The sequence below is a fragment of the Leptodactylus fuscus genome, chromosome 2 (genome assembly GCF_031893055.1).
Source record: "Leptodactylus fuscus isolate aLepFus1 chromosome 2, aLepFus1.hap2, whole genome shotgun sequence".
Lineage (NCBI taxonomy): Eukaryota > Metazoa > Chordata > Amphibia > Anura > Leptodactylidae > Leptodactylus > Leptodactylus fuscus.
The window spans coordinates 244,291,397-244,313,304 of NC_134266.1; the positions used below are offsets into that span (position 1 = coordinate 244,291,397).

The following is a 21,908-nucleotide window of genomic DNA, read 5'->3' on the forward strand; positions in this document are numbered from 1 at the left end:
GAATTCAGAGCAACAGACCTTTCACAGGGACAAAATGTGCTGCCATAATACAGACTGGGCAGTATGGACCCATAATGAGCATGTGAACGCCTCCTATCGCGGTCAGTTTTGTCGCTGGAAAGAGAATTGTTGTATGAAGAATTCCTCTGTTCGGCTTTACATCAATGGTTTCTGAAAAAGAAGTGGTCCATACAACCAGACCATGGTCACATCTGTGACATCTGTCGCTTTTTTGCACAGATTTTTGGAAAAGTGCTTTAGTCACAGTTACAGAAATGGTACAAAAATAAATACAACCTAAAAGGGGTTCTCCAATGCCATAAAAAAAATTTACCATTCTTTACCACAAATGGAGACACCATCAAGTACTGATACGTGCTGTATACTGCCCTGCTCAGCGCCATATTGGGCCACATGCACATGACCATGTGCGGTATGTGAGTCAGTACAAAATGGCACAGATAACACCCGGATTGTTATCCAACCGGCTCCGTATTTTGGGGCTCTTCAATTCAGTCTGGACACAGAGTCACAAAAACCTATCGCTGTGTGTATGGACCCATTGAAGTGTATGGGTCCAGGCTTTAATTCTCACGAAAAAATGACAGTCGTCTGCGGGAGGCCTTATATGGAGTACTGCTATCTAAGCAAATATTCCCCATTTACGGGGCCACACGGTGGCTCATTGGTTAGCACTGCAGCCTTGCAGCGCTGGAGTCCTGGTGTTCAAATCCCACCAAGGGCAACAAACCATCTGCAAGGAGTTTGTATGTTCTCCCCGTGTTTGCATGGATTTCCATCCCATATTCCAAAGACATACTGATAGGGAAAAATGTACATTGTGAACTCTATGTGGGGCTTGCAATCTACATTAAAAAAAAAATAATAAAATATTCCCATTTACATAATGTACTTTTGTTTGTGGCGTTTCTTATACTTCAGTGCCCAAGTGTGTGTTTTCTCAGAATTTGCTCCCATGCTTGTTTTGCCAAGAACATATCAAGGAAAGCAAACACTGTTGGGTGATATATGTTAGAAAAATCGCTACAGAGATGGGAATAAGTGCCTTGATCCCTAGGGTAAGACATGCAGGAACAGTAAAGCACTAGGCAGTTTCCAAGAAGAGGTGAATCGGAGGTATGGTATATCACTTTCAGCTACCGTATATACTTGAGTAAAAGCAGACCAGAATATAAGCCGAGGCCCCCAACAATCATAAAAAAATGGGAAAACTTATTGACTCAAGTATAAGCCGAGGGGGGCTTTTCCAGCATAAACTGTGCTGAAAAAGTCGGCTTATACTCGAGTATATACGGTACATCATTTCCAGAACTGTGACAATACTGACACCGTGTAGCTTAGTCCTGGTTCACATCTGCATTTGGTATTCTGTTCGGGGGGGTCTGCTTAGGGACGGAATACCAAACGCATTGACAAAGTGGTGAGCAATGAAAGCACATGGACCCCATAGACTATAATGCGGCCTGTGTGTTTTCCATATAGATTTCACACAAGTCATGCAGAGAGGAAAGTAGTTCATGAAGTACTTTCCTCTCTGCATGACTCGCGCAGACAGCGTGCAGAAAACACACGGACTCCATTATAGTCTATGGGGTCCATGTGCTTTCATTGCTCACCACTTGTCAATGTGTTCGGTATTCCATTCAGGGGGTCCCCAAGCGAACTCCCCAAACGAAATACCGAATGCAGATGTGAACCAGGCCTCAGCTGTGCCATACTGTTTCCATAGCGCCCATTCTCCTCTATGGGAGATATGGGAACAGTGTAGAGCAGCAAAATTTTGACGTAACAACTCCCTACCTTTTTTTTTTTTTTTAAGGGCTCAAGCCATATTACAGCTGTGTTTTGTATGGAGTTGTAATCAGGCTATTATAGTGTCTGTCTACCTCTGAGGCTACAATTTCATACACTGACACACACATAGTTTTTAAAGGATTGTTTATGCAATGAAAAAAATGCACCATCTAGTGAGTTTCTTGCCCCTATGCATAAGCCATATTCTTAACCTGCTGTATGTGTTATGTCTACAGATATATACTCTTATCTACAGCACCTGACAAAGCCTGTATGACAACATAAGGAGCTTGTACAGTTCTGTGCACGGGCCCAAGTCTCCTACAAGGACTCCTTGTGACACCTGTGGATGGAAAACAGGAAAACACAGACATGGGAGGAGACAAGTGTTCTTCTACCTGTAACCTTTGTACTAACTGCTCCTCAGCTGTGTTATGTCATACGGTGCATTGTATAAATGAACCATATGGACAATCTGCACACAGGATCAGGGCCAGCGGACAGAAAGAACACGGTTCACATATAACCCCTGGAAATTGCTTGTTGCAGCAATTCACATCCCGTTCATAGAATAAATAAACTCTATTCACGCATTGCAGAACTGATGCACAGTCCCAAAACACTTTCCATTCACGTGAAAGGGAGAAGTGGGATTATCAGGCTTTTATTCACTGACTGCAAACAGTGGCTTTATATATGAAGAATTAAAGGGTGCTGACAAGCAGGAGGCGCTGTCACAGATAGGAGTAGTCAGCTAGACATCACCCCTGCAATGGAAACAGCGCTATGTAGAGACAATGAGATGAATAGCCCACCCATACATGGGACACTACAGTCCTGCAGAGCATGGACCTCCTAGTATGGCACCCATAAGCCTCATACACCATACAGGTACCAATGAGCATATCCACAGCATATGCTGTATTTGATCGTGGGGGTGACGCCACTGGGATGTCACCCATTTGACAAATGCCTCAATAGTTTCTATAGACTTGAATACGAAAAGCCACCCATGTACTCAATAAGGCACAGGTCTTCCACTCCTCTGAAAATTTGGGGTCACAAACGTAAAATCCCCACCTGTTAGTCATTTACGGCATACACTTTATGCCCACGACCATGATCGCATGAGGGTCTGTGTAAAATGGAACAGACGGTACACACGGACCCATAAAACAATGTGTGTATGGGGCCACAGCAATGAATAGGTGCTATCCAATATAACCGATGTGTATGGGGCCATAATACCCCATGGATATCTATAAGCAGTATTAAGCGCGCACTACATGGTGACTTTGGCCGCAGAACCAAAGGCCGGCATGTCATCACGAATGTAACTGAATGTAGACGTCGCGACCATAGCATGTACAAAAATATAAAATCAGACGGCTCAACTTTTTTGCAACTAGACACTGCAGACACAGCAGCTTCCTAACATTAGAGGAGTCGCGAGGCGCACGGCAATCTCAGGTCGCAGTCACCACATAGCCCTGGGCTAAGGCCTGGTCACGTTTGCAGTCTCCGCATGTAAACAAAAACGCAGAGACCTCAATTTGACCAAAACAGAGGATTTCAAAAAAAAAAAAAAAAAAAGACGGTGAAATTTAACAATGGACAACAGCGTTAGCAAGCAGGGGTCTTGAAGATGGCGAGCATTAAAACTAGAAAGTTGCAGGACATTTCCCATCTGATCGCTGGACGGGACGGTTGCCAACCATCTAATGTCTGGTAAGTCTTGTGCACGGGTTACATTAATTAGAAGTAGACCAGTGCACCATACTTGCCGGGTGCTGGATGGTTGCAGTGACAACAGTCCAGCATATCTTCATGCCCAAGGTCACATGGAGGCAGGAGAATACACCTGGACAGGCCCTTTAAATAGCGAAAACTTAGTAGTGGTGCAAAGAGTTACTGTAGCAAAAATCTGACCACAAACGGTTAATTGTTTGCGCCATTTTTAACAAAATTGGTGCACGGAATGGGTATTATGTTACAAGCCTGATAAATACCCCCAAATAGTTAGCGATGGCCATTCAATAATACAATTATTCCTAAATACAGCACCTGTACACCCCGGCCCTATACGTGTGCCCATTACATGGCCACAGATGCCACAAATCTGATCAGGCACCTAGTACAAATGGTGAAGAAAACAAGGCCGTGGGTTTTTTTTTTAGATTTATCTGGATATGGAAAAGCTGGGTGCCTGTAAACATGTCTGTAGAAGGATGAAGCCTCCAGGATGAGGACAGGTGGTGCACTACTCTATAGCCGGGCATTGCCTTACAGGGTGGTAGGAAAGTTGGGTGAGAAGAGGAGACATGTTGGTTATCACCCAGCTTTCCAGAGGTGCAGAATGATTAGTACACGAGGACAAGTCAAGGACTTCTAGTTGTCTGTACAATAGGAGACCTGTGAGCAATATGACAACCGCATACGTCTGTCTGTGTACAGGTGGGCACCTGCAGCCACCTACCTGTGGGTTCAGGGTGTTGTGCCAGGTGCCCGCTGTGCTCACAGGGCAGGAGACTCTGCACTGCTCTCGGGAACTTCACCCAGCCCACAGCCATAGGCCGCACTGCATCCCCGGCCTCTCGTACTGCCTCCTACCGCAGACCAAGCGTCCCGGCCCGCAGCCAGCACTCCTCCAGACGGTGCGCTGACAGCACTAGCCCCCTGCACCCAGCCCTCTCCCCGCACATCAGCTTGTCAGGCCTCGGTCACCTACCATGGTACAGATAGAAGCGATCCTGGAGACTGTCATTAGGATTTCCATCCGCCCGGCGCCATCTTCACCCTTATCACCGCCAGCAGACAGGCCGGAGCCGCGCACTCCCGACACCCGCGGGCACGAAGAAGCAGGGCGCGGCCCCGACACCCGGCAGAGAGGAGGGAGGGAAGGGGCGCTACATGTGTCCGGGGGCAGAGACACTGCGGGTATATAGTGTGACCGACCACTATATATATACAGTATATATACAGTATAGTATTACATAAGTGTGTGATCAGGTGCCCCCTGCCATAACACCAACCCCTAATACCTGCACATCTCACCCAGCTACAAGTGCCCTGTAAAGTCATCTAAGATATGACCCTGTAAATTATTCACCACCAGAAAGTCATACAAGGTTAATCCATGTCATTGTCTTAAGCTAAAGCCTCACATTGTGGAAACGCAGTGGAAAAAAATGCAGAATTTTAAAGCGAATAGTTAATCTCATCTACACATTGCATTTACAAAAACGTATGCGTTACTGAAAAACGTAGCGCATTCATTTTACCTGCAGAATTGTGAGCACATCACCTATTTAAAAACGTAGAGAAAAAAGTATCAAATGCATTTTCACTTCATTTCTTTCCCCAGTGTTTTTAGCTGCGTTTTGCTACACGGGGCAAGAGGGGGCGGATTTTGGCGCTGAATCCATGTCATAATCCGCCCCCTCACAATAGAGATCTATATAGACCGCTACCTTACTTTTTTCTGTGAGCGGCATGTTGCCACTCACGGAAAAAAGAAGCGAGCTGCCCTTTCTTCAGGCGGATTCGGCGTCTGATTCAGCCGCAGCGTCCACCTCGCAGCAGCACGCTCCGGACTAGACCCATTCATTTGGATCCTTCATGTAGGATTTTTATGTCCGCTTGAAAAATCAGACATGGTTGTAAACGGACACTTAAAGAGGACCTTTCATCAGATTGGGCACAGGCAGTTCTATATACTGCTGGAAGGCTGACAGTGTGCTGAATTCAGCGCACTGTTAGCTTTCCCGATCTGTGCCCCGGGTAAAGAGCTAGCGGTCCCAGTACCGTAGCTCTTTACAGTCAGAAGGGCGTTTCTGACAGTCAGTCAGGTACGTCCTTCTCCACAGCAGTGCCTATCGTGCTGTACAGTGTCAGCGGGCAGGAACGCCCTCTCCCTCTGCTCACAGTGCTCGTCCATAGGGGAGTATTATCAGGAGGGGAGGGGGAGTTCCTCCCCGCTCACACTGTACAGCGCGATAGGCGCTGCTGTGGAGAAGGACGTACCTGACTGACTGTCAGAAACGCCCTTCTGACTGTAAAGCACTACGGTACCGGGACCGAAAGCTCTTTACCCGGGGCACAGATCGGGAAAGCCAATAGTGCTCTGAATTCAGCACACTGTCGGCTTTCCAGCAGTATATAGAACTGTCTGTGCCCAAACCCATGAAAGGTCCTCTTTAAGGACACAACATAATATCCCATTTAAATGAATGGAAATTGTAAACGGACACAGCTAGTGTCCGTTGCTAAAATCTTGAGTGGACATTAGCTACGGACACTAGCTGTCGGACACCTACAGTAGTGTGAACCCAGCCTAACGTAACCTAGGAGGCTGGAAGATGCCTGGAAACGAATACCAGATGCTGCAAGAGAGTCCAGTAGAAGACAGGTAAGTATCAGAGAAGACTCTTGGCAAAAACTTCAGTAGAGTATAATAATAGCAGTTCAGACTGAAAAACTTTCATCTGAAATGCATCTAGTAGGTAACTTTGTGAATATTCCTAAAACATCTTTACAACATCTTTACATTATCTCCAGTGGCATAAGTACTGCGGTCCGGCCCACGTGACATCTCTGCCGATATTGAAGAGTGATGAAAGCAGCAGGGAGTGTGCCAGAGCCCAGGAGAGGTAAGTAACATTGTTTTTTTTATGTTTGTCACCTTCCCATGGTCTCCAATCGTTATACTCTGGGGTCTGAAAAGACCCCAGAGCAGTGGCATAACTAGGAATGGCAGGGCCTCAAGGTAAACACTTGAACCCCCCCTAGCCCCCCCCGCCCCGAGAGCACACACACACGCAAACCACATTCCTGCACACAGTATTATGCCCTATAGTGGCCCTGCACACACTTTTATGTCCCATAGTGGCCCCTGCACACAGTATTATGCCCCATAGTGCTCCTTGCACACAGTATTATTGGAGACTCAGGGAAGGATACTCCCCGCTACTTTCAGCCATCTTCAATGATGGACCAGTTGTCACGTGAGCCGGCTTGAGTCGCATAATGACGCAGGCCTGTGAACGTGATGTCTGAGACATCACCAAATAGGCCCAAAGCTTTCTGGAGCGAAGGAGAGGTAAGTAACAGTGTTTTTTATGTTCCCTTACCTCTCCTAGCCCTCCGATCATTATACTCGGGGGTCTGAAAATACCCACGAGTATAATGATAGCAGGGTTTGTGGGGTTCAAAGGCCTATGGCCTTACTTACCGATTCCCTCTCCTCATCACAGCCGTTTCCACAGAAGGTGCAGTGCCAGCGGCCATGAGCAGGAGCTAGTATCGGTAAGTAAATAGGACACGTTACCTGCTGGGGTTACTCCAGCAGGTAACAGCCTATAAAATAAATAAAATGAAGGGCCTGCCGGGCCCCCTAATGTCCCAGGCTATGTGGCAGCCGCTACCGCTGCTACCCTGGTAGTTACACCCCTGTCCCAGAGTATAATAATAATAATTCGAGGGTGGTCCACTAATAGGCATAATACCGTGTGGCGGTGCCACTGTGGGACAGAATACCATGTACAGGGGCCACTGTGGGACATTATACTGGAGGGGCTGCTATGGCGTATAGTGTATGAAAATGGGACGTTATACTGTGTGGGGGGTCAGGAAAGGGAGCGCTGTGCCATAGTACTTGCCCATCTCTAATCACTATATATCTAATGTTATATTACTACTAGCTTAGCCATGATTAAGGGACATTTAGCGCTGAAACGCCTAAGCAGTTATATGGACCGTTTAACCTTCTTATATCATGAGGATTAAAAGTTAACTTTTATATCCGAAGACTTGCTTTTCCGTTGCTTGAACTTCTATCACCCTGTTGGTTTTCATCTCGCAAGTCCAGGGAGTGTTCCAGGCATCAAGTTCAAGTGTCTGAGTACATATTGGAAATTGGAGGATGAACTGTACACAACTCTTTTTTTTGTCTGTTTCTATTTGTATTGTATATCACTGCATAGCATAAAGCTGGAAAGCTGATCTTAAAGGGGCTATGCTGTGGAATATACAGTATACATCCTTCATTCATAGGAGAGAGGATAAATTGCTGACTGGTGGGTCTGACCGCTGAGACACCTACAGATTTTAAGAATGGGATGTGTTTTACCGCCATTATGAATGCAGCAGTGGTGAAAACAGTGTAATACCCCCTATGGTGGCCCTGACACTGAATGCCGCCACGGTTTAATGTCTCCCTTCCAGTTGCTCACACAGTATATAGCTCCCTTTCCAACTGCACACCCAGTATACAATTCTCCAAAGTTGATAAAAAAAATAATATTCATCTTACCCCATTTCTCTGCTGTTCTTGATAGAGATGAGCGAACACTGTTCGGATCAGCCATTCCGAACAGCACACTCCCATAGAAATGAATGGAAGCACCTGGCACGGCGACCGGCCGCCGGCAAAGTGTATGTGCCAGGTGCTTCCATTCATTTCTATGGGAGCGTGCTGTTCGGAACGGCTGATCCGAACAGTGTTCGCTCATCTCTAGTTCTTGACTGTCTCCTGCTCTTCACCAGATCACATCTCCTACTCCCCATACAGCTGGAGCAGAGACAAAGGCTGAATGGTAAAACAAGGGGTGACCATCCCCCTGCTTCAGTGTTTCCCACTCATCTCTATTCTCCCACCTACTGGGGCAGCAGAACAGGACTCTGAATCCGGGACGGTAGGGAGGTACGTTGTTCCTCCACTTGACATAATTCGGAACTGGAATTTTTGCAGCCTGCACACGCTCCCCATCCATTGTACAAGCTTCCAGTGGCCAAAACAGTTGTGCGGGTTCAGGTGGTTGGATCCTCACAGATCACATACTGATGACCTCCTCTGTGGAGAGGTCATCAATATGAAAAAAATCCTTTTGGGGCTAAAAAAAACCTTTAAAAAGCAAGTGACAGCAATGATTGGCTGTGTGTGATGTCACTGCTTCCAGTCAAGAAGGAATCAGAAAGTGTATGTACTGGACTCATCGACGCTGCTGGAGCGGAGCTATCTTTAGGCCTATCCCTTACCCTCTGGCATCCCAGGATGACACCAAACAGGACTGAACCCACCTTCTCCAATGACCCCGTAGCAATTATATGCCCGTTTCTATAGGATGTATGTTTATGTATCTGGGTGTGCATGTTTATAGTGAGAATGATGGTAGATGGCAGCCATGATAGATGACCAACCAGTGTATACGGCCCCCTGAAGGATAACACTGCATTACATCAACAAACAAAAACAATGGTCCAGATTTGTTATTGTGGTTACGACTGGACACTGGCATAAACATGGCACAATGTGTCACATCTATTTTGGGTGTTGGGCATGGCTTAAATGTGCCAAATAAGCACCAAAACAGTGTTGTAAAATTCTGGCTCAAAGCAAGCCGACTAATAGGTGGACTAGACTGGTTAAGGCATGGAAAACGAAGAGAAATTCGTCTTTATTTTCCACCTCTATATTCGGCCGCGGTATTGTTGCGATGCAGAGTATCAGCATTTCGTTGCTGACCCAGATGAACGGGCCTATTCACTATGGACTGCCATAACGCCGATTTTTTCCGCATCCTACTGCGATCTCTGCTTCCCACAGAAAACAATGGGAGGCAAATTCGAAACAGATTTCCCCATGTGAAGCTAGCCTAAAGATACACCAGATTTATTATCATCCAGCTTTAGTCACTGTGATAAATCTAGTGTATTTGTAGACTGCCTGGATGAGTTTGCACTGTCTGGGTCTGTAAAGCGCTGCAGTATAGGTTGGCGCTACACAAGTAAGCTAAATAAATAAAGGGAAATCACTTTACAACAAGACAGAATTATTACGAAAATGATATGTCTTTAATAGGGTGTATGCGAGTCCAGAATAAAGTCACTTGTGCTCTTTATCGGTTTGGTGTACGATTGTCTCGGGTTTATCATTAGATATAGGGTCACTCGACTTTTCTGGCGCTGGTTCTAGTTTGCGTTTCTGAAGTTCCTTGTCAGACAATGGCCGCAGGACACATATCATGGCTCTGCCATCCTTCCTTTCTTTTGGTTGCACCATGCATGTAGCACAATCCACCATGCTTTCTATCATTTGCTGTAGAACTGCCTGAGGAAGAATAAGATTATATATTAAAGATCTGCACATCACAAGATCTATCATTTCTTACAAGAACATTGAAGGAAACTCTGGTGCACTGCATAGTGAAGGGGTAATGCACGACCTAGCTATTCACAGGTAAGTCATACACTAGGTATAAGCAAGGAGTTGTTCAAGACTTCATGTTGATAGGTTATCAATAAGAGATTGATGGGAGTAAATAAAAAAACAAAAAAAAACCCAGCACCCACACCGATCAGCTGACTTCTACACAATGTGTGGAGCTGGAAGCAGATGGTGTTATACACTGTGCAGCAGCCAGGGTTATGACACTCAGCTGTAATTCGAGTGAATGGGAGCAGAGTTGCAGTATTGTGACATGACCACTACACAGTGTGCACAGCAATTGGATTCTTGCTCTGCACACTGTACAGAAATCAGCTGTTTGAGGTGCTGGAGTCACACTTCCACCAATCACATATACTTAGGTCTAACACCCCCATCAATCTGCTAAAACCAAAAACCATGGTGCCAGGGAAAATAATGTACTCTTTAAATAACATGCAACCCATACAAAACCTCATTCACATGTCTATTCTCCACTGACAGCAAACACACAGACTCTGATTTTATGGTCATGTTGTGCCAGTGAAGAGGGGTTAAAAAATTTTTAGAAAAGAAAACAAAAAGAATTGTATATTTTGTATTATATTTTATCTGTGAAAAGTAGACTGCACAGAAATGGAAACCCTGTGATACGCAAGGTTCACACCTGCGTTCTTCTTTCCGTTCTGTGCTTTCCGTCTTCTGCATGCCAGAAGACGGAAAGCACAGACCGGGTCCGGCCATGAGCGGCGGTGAGCGTTTTATGCTCTCCGCTGCAAAACCGGATTTTTTTATCCGGACACAAAGTACTGCATGTCCGACTCTGTGTCCGGATTATAAAACCCGGTTTCGCGGCGGAGAGCATAAAACGCTCACCGCCGCTCACGGCTGGACATCTCTCTCACCCATTCAAATGAATGGGTGAGAGAGACTCCTGCAGGTTTCCGTCTCCTGCCTCTGTTTTAGGCAGGAAACGGAAACCTGCATAACGGAGTTCACAACGCAGATGTGAACGAGCCCATAGCCATATCAAATGGGGCAAAAATATAACAAAATAGGTCATGTATAAAACAAACAAAAAAACCACACAAGTGAATGTGCGCGCCATTCATAGTAAATGCAGATGGTGCATGTACTTGACACACTGATGTGTGAACAGTCCCTGAGCATGTGAATGGAAATCTAATAACTAGCTTGTCCAATGCTTCATATTGATAGCCTATGCTTAGGACAGGTCTTCCGTCTGACAACCAGCACCACCAATCTATAATATATACTATAGTGCAGCTGATCGTTTGGGATGCCAAAATCCTGACCAACATCTCAGATTAATAACCCGTCCTAAGGATGGGCCATCAATATTAAGTCTTGGACAACTCTTTTAATAAGATTGAGCCGCAGTGCGGGGCAGCACGGTGGCTCAGTGGTTAGCACTGCAGCCTTGCAGCGCTGGAGTCCTGGGTTCGATTCCTGCCAGGAACAACATCTGCAAGGAGTTTGCATGTTCTCCCTGTATTTGCGTGGATTTCCTTGCATTCTACAAAGACATACTGGTAGAAGAGAAAAAAAAAAAAAAAAGTACATGGTGATCCCTATATGGGGCTCACAATCTACATAAATAAAGTGAGCCACAGTGCATCAAAGTCAAAGCTAGAGGTGTAACCTGAACCTCCTAGGCTCCAATGCAAAGAATTTTAAGGGGCCTCCCACTTACCATGTGCTATATATAATACCACTGTCTTTTGGCCTTTGGGACCCTTCAGGGTTCAGACCTTGGTGCAGACTGCTACCTCTTTAACCCTATGCTACTACATAGAATCCGGTCCCAGCGAGCCATTAACAAAGAGCAACTTCAACTCTGGAGGACGCAGACCTGCTGCCTACTACAGGGTTCTGGGCAAAATCACACACTTGTAAAATCTGTCAGACGACTATTTGTATAGCCAACAGTTACTTCTCCCGAAATCCCTAATATCCATGCACGCTCGATTCAAGTATGCATGCGTTGTCAGCCAGGAGAGCACAAAAAGTGCTGCCAGAGACTTCTAGTGGCAGCTTATATCTGGGGAGAGTAAGGGTAAGTTCACACGGGGTTTTTGGATCAGAATCTGAGGCGGAGGCCGCCTTAGGTTCCAATTCAAAAACCGGGTAGCCGCGACTGAAAGCCGATGCACTGCACTGCTCCGGATTAGGCCCAATGAATGGGCCTAGTCAGAAGGAGGGAGTGTCTTCAGGCCGAAGAATGAGCTCCCGGAAAAAAAGACCTGAGCGGCTCCCATTGCTTTCAATGGGAGCCGTCATTTTGGTCAGGGTTTTGAGGCGAATACAGTCTCAAAACCCTGACCAAAACACTCAGTCTGAACTTACCCTAAGGCTGCGTGCACACAGTTTTTTTCGGTCAAGAAACGGACTCAAATTCACTCCTCCTAAAAACGCCTCACCATAGGATTGTATGGTGAGGCATTTTTTGGAGGAGGAATTTGAGTTAGTTTCCTGACCAAAAAACGCCTCAGCATACAGTCCTATGTAATCTTTTTTTTTTTCTGCTAGCGGATTTTCCGCTAACAGAAAAAAGAAGCGACACGTCCATTCTTCAGGCGGATTACGCCTCAGGAAATCAATACAAGTCAATGGGAGGCGGAAAAACCACTAGCGTTTTTTGGCATGTTTTTTGACAAAAATGCCAAGCAGATCTTCCATACTGAAATTCATTGCGCACAATCCATTATTTTTTCTCTGACAATGATCAATCTAATACACATCAGACAAGCAGTATGATCAGAAAGTTCGATGAGCTTAGTCTAATGTGTATGGCCATTTTGTATCAGGGCTGTCTCATCAGCTTATGATTTATACCGAACCGGGGTCTTGTTTTTCTCAGATGTAGAAGCTCTGTGAAGGGGTTATGAAGGAAAAAATAAGCTTACCAAAGCATTCCCTGCACTGAATGAGCGTAATTACTAAATATATATGTAGGCCCCCAAAAGATCTTTGCAGAGTACAGCTGAGGAGACCGGAAGTGTTTTTCCTCTGCCTTCCATGCTGATGCTCAAGCTTTCGCTCATGTAACAGACTACACTGTACTCTATGAACACGCAGCAAGAGTAGAGCAGAGTGACATCCAGGAGTGACAGCATCCAGAGATTTTTGGAACCCCACTGCCATCTGCAAATGTAATCATCGGGACTCCTGGGGACCTGCTTATACTGTACTAGCTGGCACCCGCGACTTCGTCTGCGGTGATTGTAGAAGTGGCTAAATACAGGCGGGGTAAGGTTTTAGTAGTGTGTAAAAGGTGTGGGATATGAAATGTAACTTTGTATCTTGTTTTTGTGTTGTTTGTGTTGAACGTAATTTGTATTTCAGCTGCTATACGGTGTTGTGAGAAACTGTACATAGTGTCTTTGGGACAGAGGTATTACAAGTTAATATACTTTGATATACGACATTGTATGATTTGTTATTTTCTTCCAGTACATATAAGTTTTGGGCACAGGATACTCTTGAGCAAGCCACATAAATTTGTCCATGTGAGAAGCACAGTGTGGCCAAATGTATTCCTGCTACTTTCAGCGTTTGTCCTTGGGATTTATTAATGGTCATTGTAAAAGACAACTTAAGGGGAAATTGTAGTCGTTTGAATTGAAATGGGAAATTATTTGGTATAATTGGAATGCGTGGGGTTAACACACTGTCACCTTTAGCTGCTCCTGTAAGAATAGTGGCTTCAATGATATTTGTTCCTAGTTGTGTGACACGTATCCTCGTTCCATTACACAATCGGGGGGCATCGATCATTACGCATGAGTAGAACAGGGAACACGTTCTGGAGGTGGCTAATATGTGCATGCTCCTGGCAACACAGTGGAGTGGCTGGGTGGACGGTGTCATGGATTGTCAGAGCGGTGGTGGGGGGGGGGGGGGTCGGCAAAGATGGCTGCTCCGGAGCATTAAAGAGAGCCTCCTGGAGTATCGTTAAGGTGAGGGGCAAAGTGGTAAAGTATATGTAAATGTGATTGTGTGGCGTTAGGGGCTAGGCTGTAGCAGGCAATATGAATTTTGTGGCTTGCTATGGTCCAAAGTGTGTGAGATTGCAGAGATGGTGATGTGAGTTTGGCTTTTGTGGGGGTCCTGGGAAAAACGTATGTGCGTTATTGTGACAAAAAGTAGCCTATTGCGCAATCCTGTGTAGTAAGTATGTTTGTGGAAAATTTCAGCCAATTCGGTGGAGTAGGTTTTGTGTGATTGAGGAACAAACATCCAAACACACAAACCCACAAACATCCAAACTCACAAACTTTCACCTTTATAATATTAATAGGATATTAGTAATAAAGCTTATCCAGTACAGGGAATGCAATAGTAAGCTTCATTTTCCCCTGCATAACCCCTTTAGAGACCGCAGCTCCACTTACCAGCTTGTCTGGTCCATCGGCAGTGCGGCTGTTCAGAACAGTAATCCGTATATGATGCTTTTTCTCAATCCAGTGAATAAGCTGTTTCCTTTTCACATCTAAATCATGTTGTGAAATGCTGGCGAGAAATGACATCTCCTTGATCTGGACGGGACCTGTGCAATAAAATACACTTATATTTAGTGAATAGAGATGGGCAAACCAAACGTCACAAGCTGGGTTTAACCCGAATATTCCAAATTGTTCAGTTTCTATCTAAACCGAAGAAATGGTAATTTCTCTCAGATAAACTAAATCACTGCCGCCACATTTTTTGCGCAGGATAAATATAGAAGAGACATGTCTTTTTAGTCACTGAGACTTTCTAGCACCACCTGACATCAGCTATGAGCCTCTCAGCCAACAGACAGAGCTGAGGTCATATACACTATATAAGGTGCTGTGGGCTTGAGCACGAGGCATTGCAGTGATGGCGGATGTAGAGATGGATATTTTATTCATCTCACTGCAGGATACAGACATCTTTACACATCTAAATCATATTGTGAAATGATGGCAAGAAATTAAAGGGAGTCCATCACTGCCCCTAGCCAATTTACACTGTTCCCATTGTGCTATAGATGCGGTTAGCAGAATAAAATTAATACCTTTCTTATGTTTCAGAGCCCCAGGGATGCAGAGAAAAATCACTTTTATTTTTTACTAGCTGGTACCTGCGACTTCGTCTGCGGTGATTTTAGAAGTGGGTATATACAGGCGCGGGTTTTCGTACTGTGTATAAGGTATGGGATATGAAATGTAACTTTGTATCTTGTTTTTGCTGTAATTGCGAGAATACGTGAGACTATTGTGTTGAAGTTAATTTGTATTTGAGCTGCTATACGGCGTTGTGAGAAACTTTACATAGTGTCTTTGAGACAGAGGTATTTGAAGTGAATATACTTCAATATACGACATTGTATGCTTTGTTATTTTCTGCCAGTAGTGTGTTGACCTTTTTTTGTTTTTAAAAGTTGCCATATTCTGACAGCAGTCACTTTTTTATACGTCTGTGTCGGGGGATGTCTTTTTTTGCGGGGCCGGGTGTAGTTTTTAGCTGTTGCATTTTCGGGACATGCAATTGGTTTGATCACTTTTGATTGATATTTGTATGATAATGAAAATAGTGAAAACACAGTGGTTTTGGACTTTTCAGTATGTTTGCCGCTACGGCGTTAAGCATCCAGGCAAAATATTTGTATAGCTTTGTAGAGCGGGCGATTTCGGACACAAGGATACCTAACATGTATGTGTTTCACAGTATTTAACTACTTTTATATGTGTTTTAGGGAAATGGGGGGGATTTGAATTTGTAATACTTTTTTTTTTTTTTTTTTTTTTGCATTAATTAGACCACCTAGGGGTATTGACATGGGTGGGCGGTGTCGCGGATTGTCAGTGCGGTGGGGGTCGGCAAACATGGCTGCTCCAGAGCATTAAAGAGAGCCTCCTGGAGTATCGTTAAGGTGAGGGGCAAAGTGGTAAAGTATATGTATATGAGATTGTGTGGGGTTAGGGGCGAGGCTGCAGAGGGTAATATGAATTGTGTGGCTTGCTATGGTCCAAAGTGTGTGAGATTGCAGAGATAGTGATGCGAGTTTGGCTTTTGTGGGGGTCCTGGCACAAACGTATGTGCGCTATTGTGACGAAAAGTAGCCTATTGCGCAATCGGGTGTATTAACTATGTTTGTGGAAACTTTCAGCCAAATCGGTCGAGCGGGTTTTGCGTGATTGAGGAAGACAGAGTTTAGAACTAAAATGGTAAATAAAATGTAAAAAGAGGAATCTATAGGCAACTGCACTGTACAGTAAGGATGAAAGAGTGCAAAGTGAGGGGCAAGATAGCTAGTGTTTGGCCTACAGCCTTCTCATGTGCATGGACGGACTTATTCTAACATAAATGTACACATATATATCAGACAGTCACTCTGCAAGCAGCAGCTAATTTCCCACAAGTGCACTATTCAGAACTAGCTGTTTGCAGCAATGCTGTACTCTTGTAATGGCCCATCGTGTGACCCTTGAACCAATTCCCCACCACCTTGTTTGCTAATAATGCAGTTCCTCTGCATAGGTGTGGCCTGCAGGCCAATAGCAAAAGGAAGGTGAACAATTAGAGCTGGCACCCGGTCTTCCAAGAGTCCCATAGTAGCCACATGGGCTATCTTAATCGCACCCGTAATACATGGACACAATAAGTCTGGTGAATTAGGTGGAAGGACCTGGCAGGATAGTACCCAGATATTTTCCTCACCACATATGCATGTTCAATAAGCTCACAACCTGCAGTAAAAGATGTAGGAGAAACGTACAATATAGAGCAAAATGATACGTGTATCGCCAGCTTATGGTAACAATAAGTGATATAGACTATATACCGGGGCTGGAGCTTTGTTTCTGCTGCTCTCGGAGTTTCACCTGTTCCTCATGCAGCTCTTTACCCGTCAGCAGCTTGTACACTGGAGGATCTGCATTTTGTGTAACAGACACCAGTTTCAGGTTCTGTTTCTCCATAATGCGTATCACATCCCTTTTCAGCATCTTCCCCATGTCCTTCCCTTCCTTATCTAGCACCTGGATAACTTTATAGGGTATTATCCGACCGACATGCCCAATCACCTTCCTGGCATTGATGTTGAGTTTTTTTGGAGGATTTGGCTTTTTGGCGACCTCCTCCTCAGCCGTACTGTACGATTTTACATCTACCGCCAGTAGTCCTTTTCTTGTCCAACCAATGGTAGTCCATGGCAGATAACTTGTCGTCTTGAATGATCTGTTACACAGGCCAAAGTGTCTTCCAAAATAACACCTGCCATTATTTGCAGCTTGGCAAAAGATTTTCTTCAAGTGAAGTCCAGACATTCTGCAGACTACAAGGGAAAACAATGCATGAGTTTTCATCGTATCACAAGCTCAACCTTCTCAATAGCTACAGACTGGAATGGCGTTCAAGGGGTTTGTCAATATAGAGACCTATGGACCCCATGTGATCTGATCCTTTTCCCCTATCCTCTAGATATGGCATAAGTGTTTGTAATAACAAAATCCCTTTAAAGACGCAACACATTGGCTCAGTGAATAACACTGCAGCCTTGCAGTGCTGGAGTCCTGGGTTCAAATCCTGCCAAGGACAACATCTGCAAGGAGTTTGTATGTGGATTTCCTCCCTCCCATACTCCAAAGGCATACTGATATGGAAAAAAATGTACATTGTGAGACCTATATGGGGCTCACAATCTACATTTAAAGAAAAAAAAATCCCTTTAAAGACCTAGTACATATTACAGCAAAATCATCCAACCCTTCTCACCACTAGACCTTTTGTTCTCACTGGAGACAAGCCACTACCGTGGACACCAATAGTATCTGGCGGAATCCCTTTAAATATAATGGGATCCATTGGGCTGGATCAATGGATTGCAAAATTATCTGGGAAAGCTGGGTGTTCACAATAAGGGAGCCTTCACACGGAGTAAACACTCCGCTCATTCTGAATGTAAACTCGTTCAGAGTGAGCGGCGTTAAAACAGATCCCATTGATTTCTATGGGTGCCGGCATACGCGCACTTCCCATTGAAATCAATGAGAGGCTTTTTTACCTATTGCTTTCAATGTGATACGCGCGTATGCCGGCACCCATAGAAATCAATGGGATCTGTTTTAACGCTGCTCACTCTGAACGAGTTTACATTCAGAATGAGCGGAGCGTTTAGTCCGTGTGAAGGCTCCCTAACACTGCCTTGATGCAAAAGGATTATCACAACATGTATGGATGTAGCAGAGCTAACCCGAAATTCTGCTATTGGTTAAACACTTTTTTGTTTTAATGTAGATTGTAGCCCCACATAGAGCTCACAATGTACATTTTCCCTATCAGTATGTCTTTGGAATATGGGATGGAAATCCATGCAAACACAGGGAGAACATACAAACTCCTTGCAGATGGTTTTCTGCCCTTGGCGGGATTTGAACACCAGGACTCCAGCGCTGCAAGGCTGCAGTGCTAACCACTGAACCACCGTGTGGCCCCCTAGGTTAGACACTTTTAAACTTAAACTGTCGAACTTGCAGCACTTTTCGTCTGGCGAGTTTCGGCGGTCACTGAAACAGAGTCCTCAACACAAATGTGAACCCAGCCTAATCTGATGTGTTGTCCATAGCAAGCAATTCCTATTGAAGCAGTTCTGAGAAACTGCAAATATTTGGGCTGATTAAAAATAAACAAAACTATCAGCAAAATAGTTTTTCTTGTCCATAGCAACCAATCACAGCGATGCTTTCATTTTTCAATAGCAGAATACAAAATGAAAGTTGCGCTGTGATTGGTTGCTATAGTAAACTAATACAATTTTGCTTATAGACCCTTTTAATAAATTTCCACCATTGTGTTGTGCCTTCATTTAGTTTTTTATATGTTTTATTATGTTTATAAATGACGCATGATACTGTGTTGTGGGGTCAAAATATACCGCATAATTGTGCTACATCAACCTACTGCAAGTATATGTATTCCTAGCTTACCGTTTTATCGGTTATGTCCGCAGTCAGCTCATTATTCTCACAAACCCTGTTGGGAAACACAGACGCTATCATAAAAAGCTCAATAAAATGGGGTTTCCAGGACTATGATACTGATGATATAAACTTTACTATAAATTCATGGGGATACAACATCAGGCACGGATGGTGTTAGACAAACTGTGGCCCTAGGCAAAATTAAAAATGGGGCTCCAAATACTGATATACAAACAACGCCATCATATTAGGTGAATTCAAAAGGTAGCTGCAGCGCATCCAGAAGCAGCCACTTTAAAGAGGACCTTTCATGGAATTGGCACATGCGGTGTTATATACCGCTGGAAAGCAGACAGCGCACTATCGGCTTTCCTGATCTGTGCCCCGGGTGAAGAGCTATTGTTACCGGCACCGTAGCGCTGTACAGTCAGAAGGGCGTTCCTGGCCTTGTTCACATGGGGTATGGGGATGGGAATTTGGGTCCTGATTCTGATGTGGCAAGCCGCGTCAGAATAGGACCAAAATGCGCCTGCCGTGACTTCCGACAGTCGCGGCTTGTCACTCTGGAGTAGGCCCAAATAAATGGACCTAGTCCGGAGAATGCTGTCGCGAGGCGGACGCCAGGGCTGAATTAGCCGCGGAATCCGTCTGAAGAAAGGGCAGCTCGCTTCTTTTTGCCATGAGCGGAAACATACTGCTCACGGAAAAAAGGAAGCTAGCGGTCTGCATAGACCTCTACTGTGAGGGGGTGGATTCTGACGTGGATTCGGCGTCAAAATTCGCCCCCTCTTGCCCCGTGTGAACAAGCCCTATGTGTATTCCAGTGCAATCTATGAATGTATCATTGTAAATATAAAATAAATAAATATACACTCACCGGCCACTTTATTAGGTACACCTGTCCAACTGCTCGTTAACACTTAATTTCTAATCAGCCAATCACATGGCGGCAACTCAGTGCATTTAGGCATGTAGACATGGTCAAGACAATCTCCTGCAGTTCAAACCGAGCATCAGTATGGGGAAGAAAGGTGATTTGAGTGCCTTTGAACGTGGCATGGTTGTTGGTGCCGGAAGGGCTGGTCTGAGTATTTCAGAAACTGCTGATCTACTGGGATTTTCACGCACAACCATCTCTAGGGTTTACAGAGAATGGTCCGAAAAAGAAAAAAACATCCAGTGAGCGGCAGTTCTGTGGGCGGAAATGCGTTGTTGATGCCAGAGGTCAGAGGAGAATGGCCAGACTGGTTCGAGCTGATAGAAAGGCAACAGTGACTCAAATAGCCACCCGTTACAACCAAGGTAGCCAGAAGAGCATCTCTGAACGTTGAACTTTGAGGCAGATGGGCTACAGCAGCAGAAGACCACACCGGGTGCCACTCCTTTCAGCTAAGAACAGGAAACTGAGGCTACAATTTGCACAAGCTCATCGAAATTGGACAATTGAAGATTGGAAAAACGTTGCCTGGTCTGATGAGTCTCGATTTCTGCTGCGACATTCGGATGGTAGGGTCAGAATTTGGCGTCAACAACATGAAAGCATGGATCCATCCTGCCTTGTATCAACGGTTCAGGCTGCTGGTGGTGGTGTCATGGTGTGGGGAATATTTTCTTGGCACTCTTTGGGCCCCTTGGTACCAATTGAGCATCGTTGCAACGCCAAAGCCTACCTGAGTATTGTTGCTGACCATGTCCATCCCTTTATGACCACAATGTACCCAACATCTGATGGCTACTTTCAGCAGGATAATGCGCCATGTCATAAAGCTGGAATCATCTCAGACTGGTTTCTTGAACATGACAATGAGTTCACTGTACTCCAATGGCCTCCACAGTCACCAGATCTCAATCCAATAGAGCATCTTTGTGATGTGGTGGAACGGGAGATTCGCATCATGGATGTGCAGCCGACAAATCTGCGGCAACTGTGTGATGCCATCATGTCAATATGGACCAAAATCTCTGAGGAATGCTTCCAGCACCTTGTTGAATCTATGCCACGAAGAATTGAGGCAGTTCTGAAGGCAAAAGGGGGTCCAACCCGTTACTAGCATGGTGTACCTAATAAAGTGGCCGGTGAGTGTATATATATATATATATATATATATATATATATATATATATACACACACACACACACATACATACACACAGACTTATGTTATATATACATACACAGTGCATGATATGTATAGACACCAATAGACTGTTACATTATAATATACATATTATCCATAGCCACCCACAGACTATAATACATAGCACAGACCCCCCAACAGCCCCTTCCACTAGTCCATTACTGTAGTCAGCTGTAGACCCCCCCTCTCCCCAGTATAAGGACTCTGTACACACCAGTCTATAGAAAACACCACTAGGCCTTAGTTCATCCTCGGCCTTTCCTAAACAAATAGACCAGTCAGTGCCAGACCGCAGAGGGCAGCTCCAGCACTGTCCCCCTGTGTATACCTGCAGTGCGATACCTGTCCCGGCCTGTGCACACCAATCCCGGGACCGCACAACAACCGCAGATCCAAAACACAGGCGAGGCTGTCACACGGTCATGCAGGGGTTAACAGGGACGGTCAAGGTCACATGACGTGTACACGCCCCCTCCTCCATTCACCGTCGGGTTCACAGTGCGCGGTGTACTTCTTAAAGGGACAGAGCAATATATAGCGCCCGTCAATAACATCGGCCGATCGTTGCTACAAATGACCGATGTTAGCTCAACATTTCAGAGATCGTGTGTGACGTGCAGATGACTGACATGTGAATAGGACTCTAATCATATGTTGTTAGGCGGTGCTAAATGTCCTGTGCTGTGACAGGGGGCGCCATTACCCGGCAACGTGAGGGGAACTGGGAACAAATGTTCCGTATAGGACACGCCCCCTATCACACATAGTATGTATGACCCCAGC

General features: G+C 45.0%; 2 protein-coding genes across 4 annotated transcripts in view; both read right to left on the minus strand.

Annotated features, from left to right (window-relative positions):
• Positions 1-4,649, minus strand: part of USP12 (ubiquitin specific peptidase 12) — a 53,339-nt gene extending 48,690 nt beyond the window's left edge. The window contains exon 1 of the mRNA XM_075265938.1: positions 4,544-4,649. Within this exon, the coding sequence (XP_075122039.1) occupies positions 4,544-4,591 (48 nt within the window). The 5' untranslated portion in view covers positions 4,592-4,649. The remainder of the gene's footprint in view (positions 1-4,543) is intronic.
• Positions 4,650-9,655: 5,006 nt separating this feature from the next.
• On the minus strand, positions 9,656-21,550 carry MTIF3 (mitochondrial translational initiation factor 3). 3 transcript variants are annotated; one of them, XM_075265940.1, is made up of 5 exons: positions 21,468-21,550; positions 18,994-19,039; positions 16,851-17,342; positions 14,434-14,588; positions 9,656-9,922 (listed from the first exon to the last, which is right to left on the minus strand). In XM_075265940.1, the coding sequence occupies exons 3-5, from the start codon at positions 17,332-17,334 to the stop codon at positions 9,698-9,700; spliced, it is 864 nt and encodes a 287-aa protein (XP_075122041.1). In that variant the 5' UTR covers positions 17,335-17,342; positions 18,994-19,039; positions 21,468-21,550; the 3' UTR covers positions 9,656-9,697. The 3 variants fall into 3 exon arrangements, with proteins under 3 accessions (XP_075122041.1, XP_075122040.1, XP_075122042.1); XM_075265939.1 differs by having other exon boundaries at positions 21,454-21,550; XM_075265941.1 differs by lacking the exon at positions 21,468-21,550 and adding an exon at positions 21,340-21,362.
• Between the last annotated feature and the right edge of the window lie 358 nt (positions 21,551-21,908).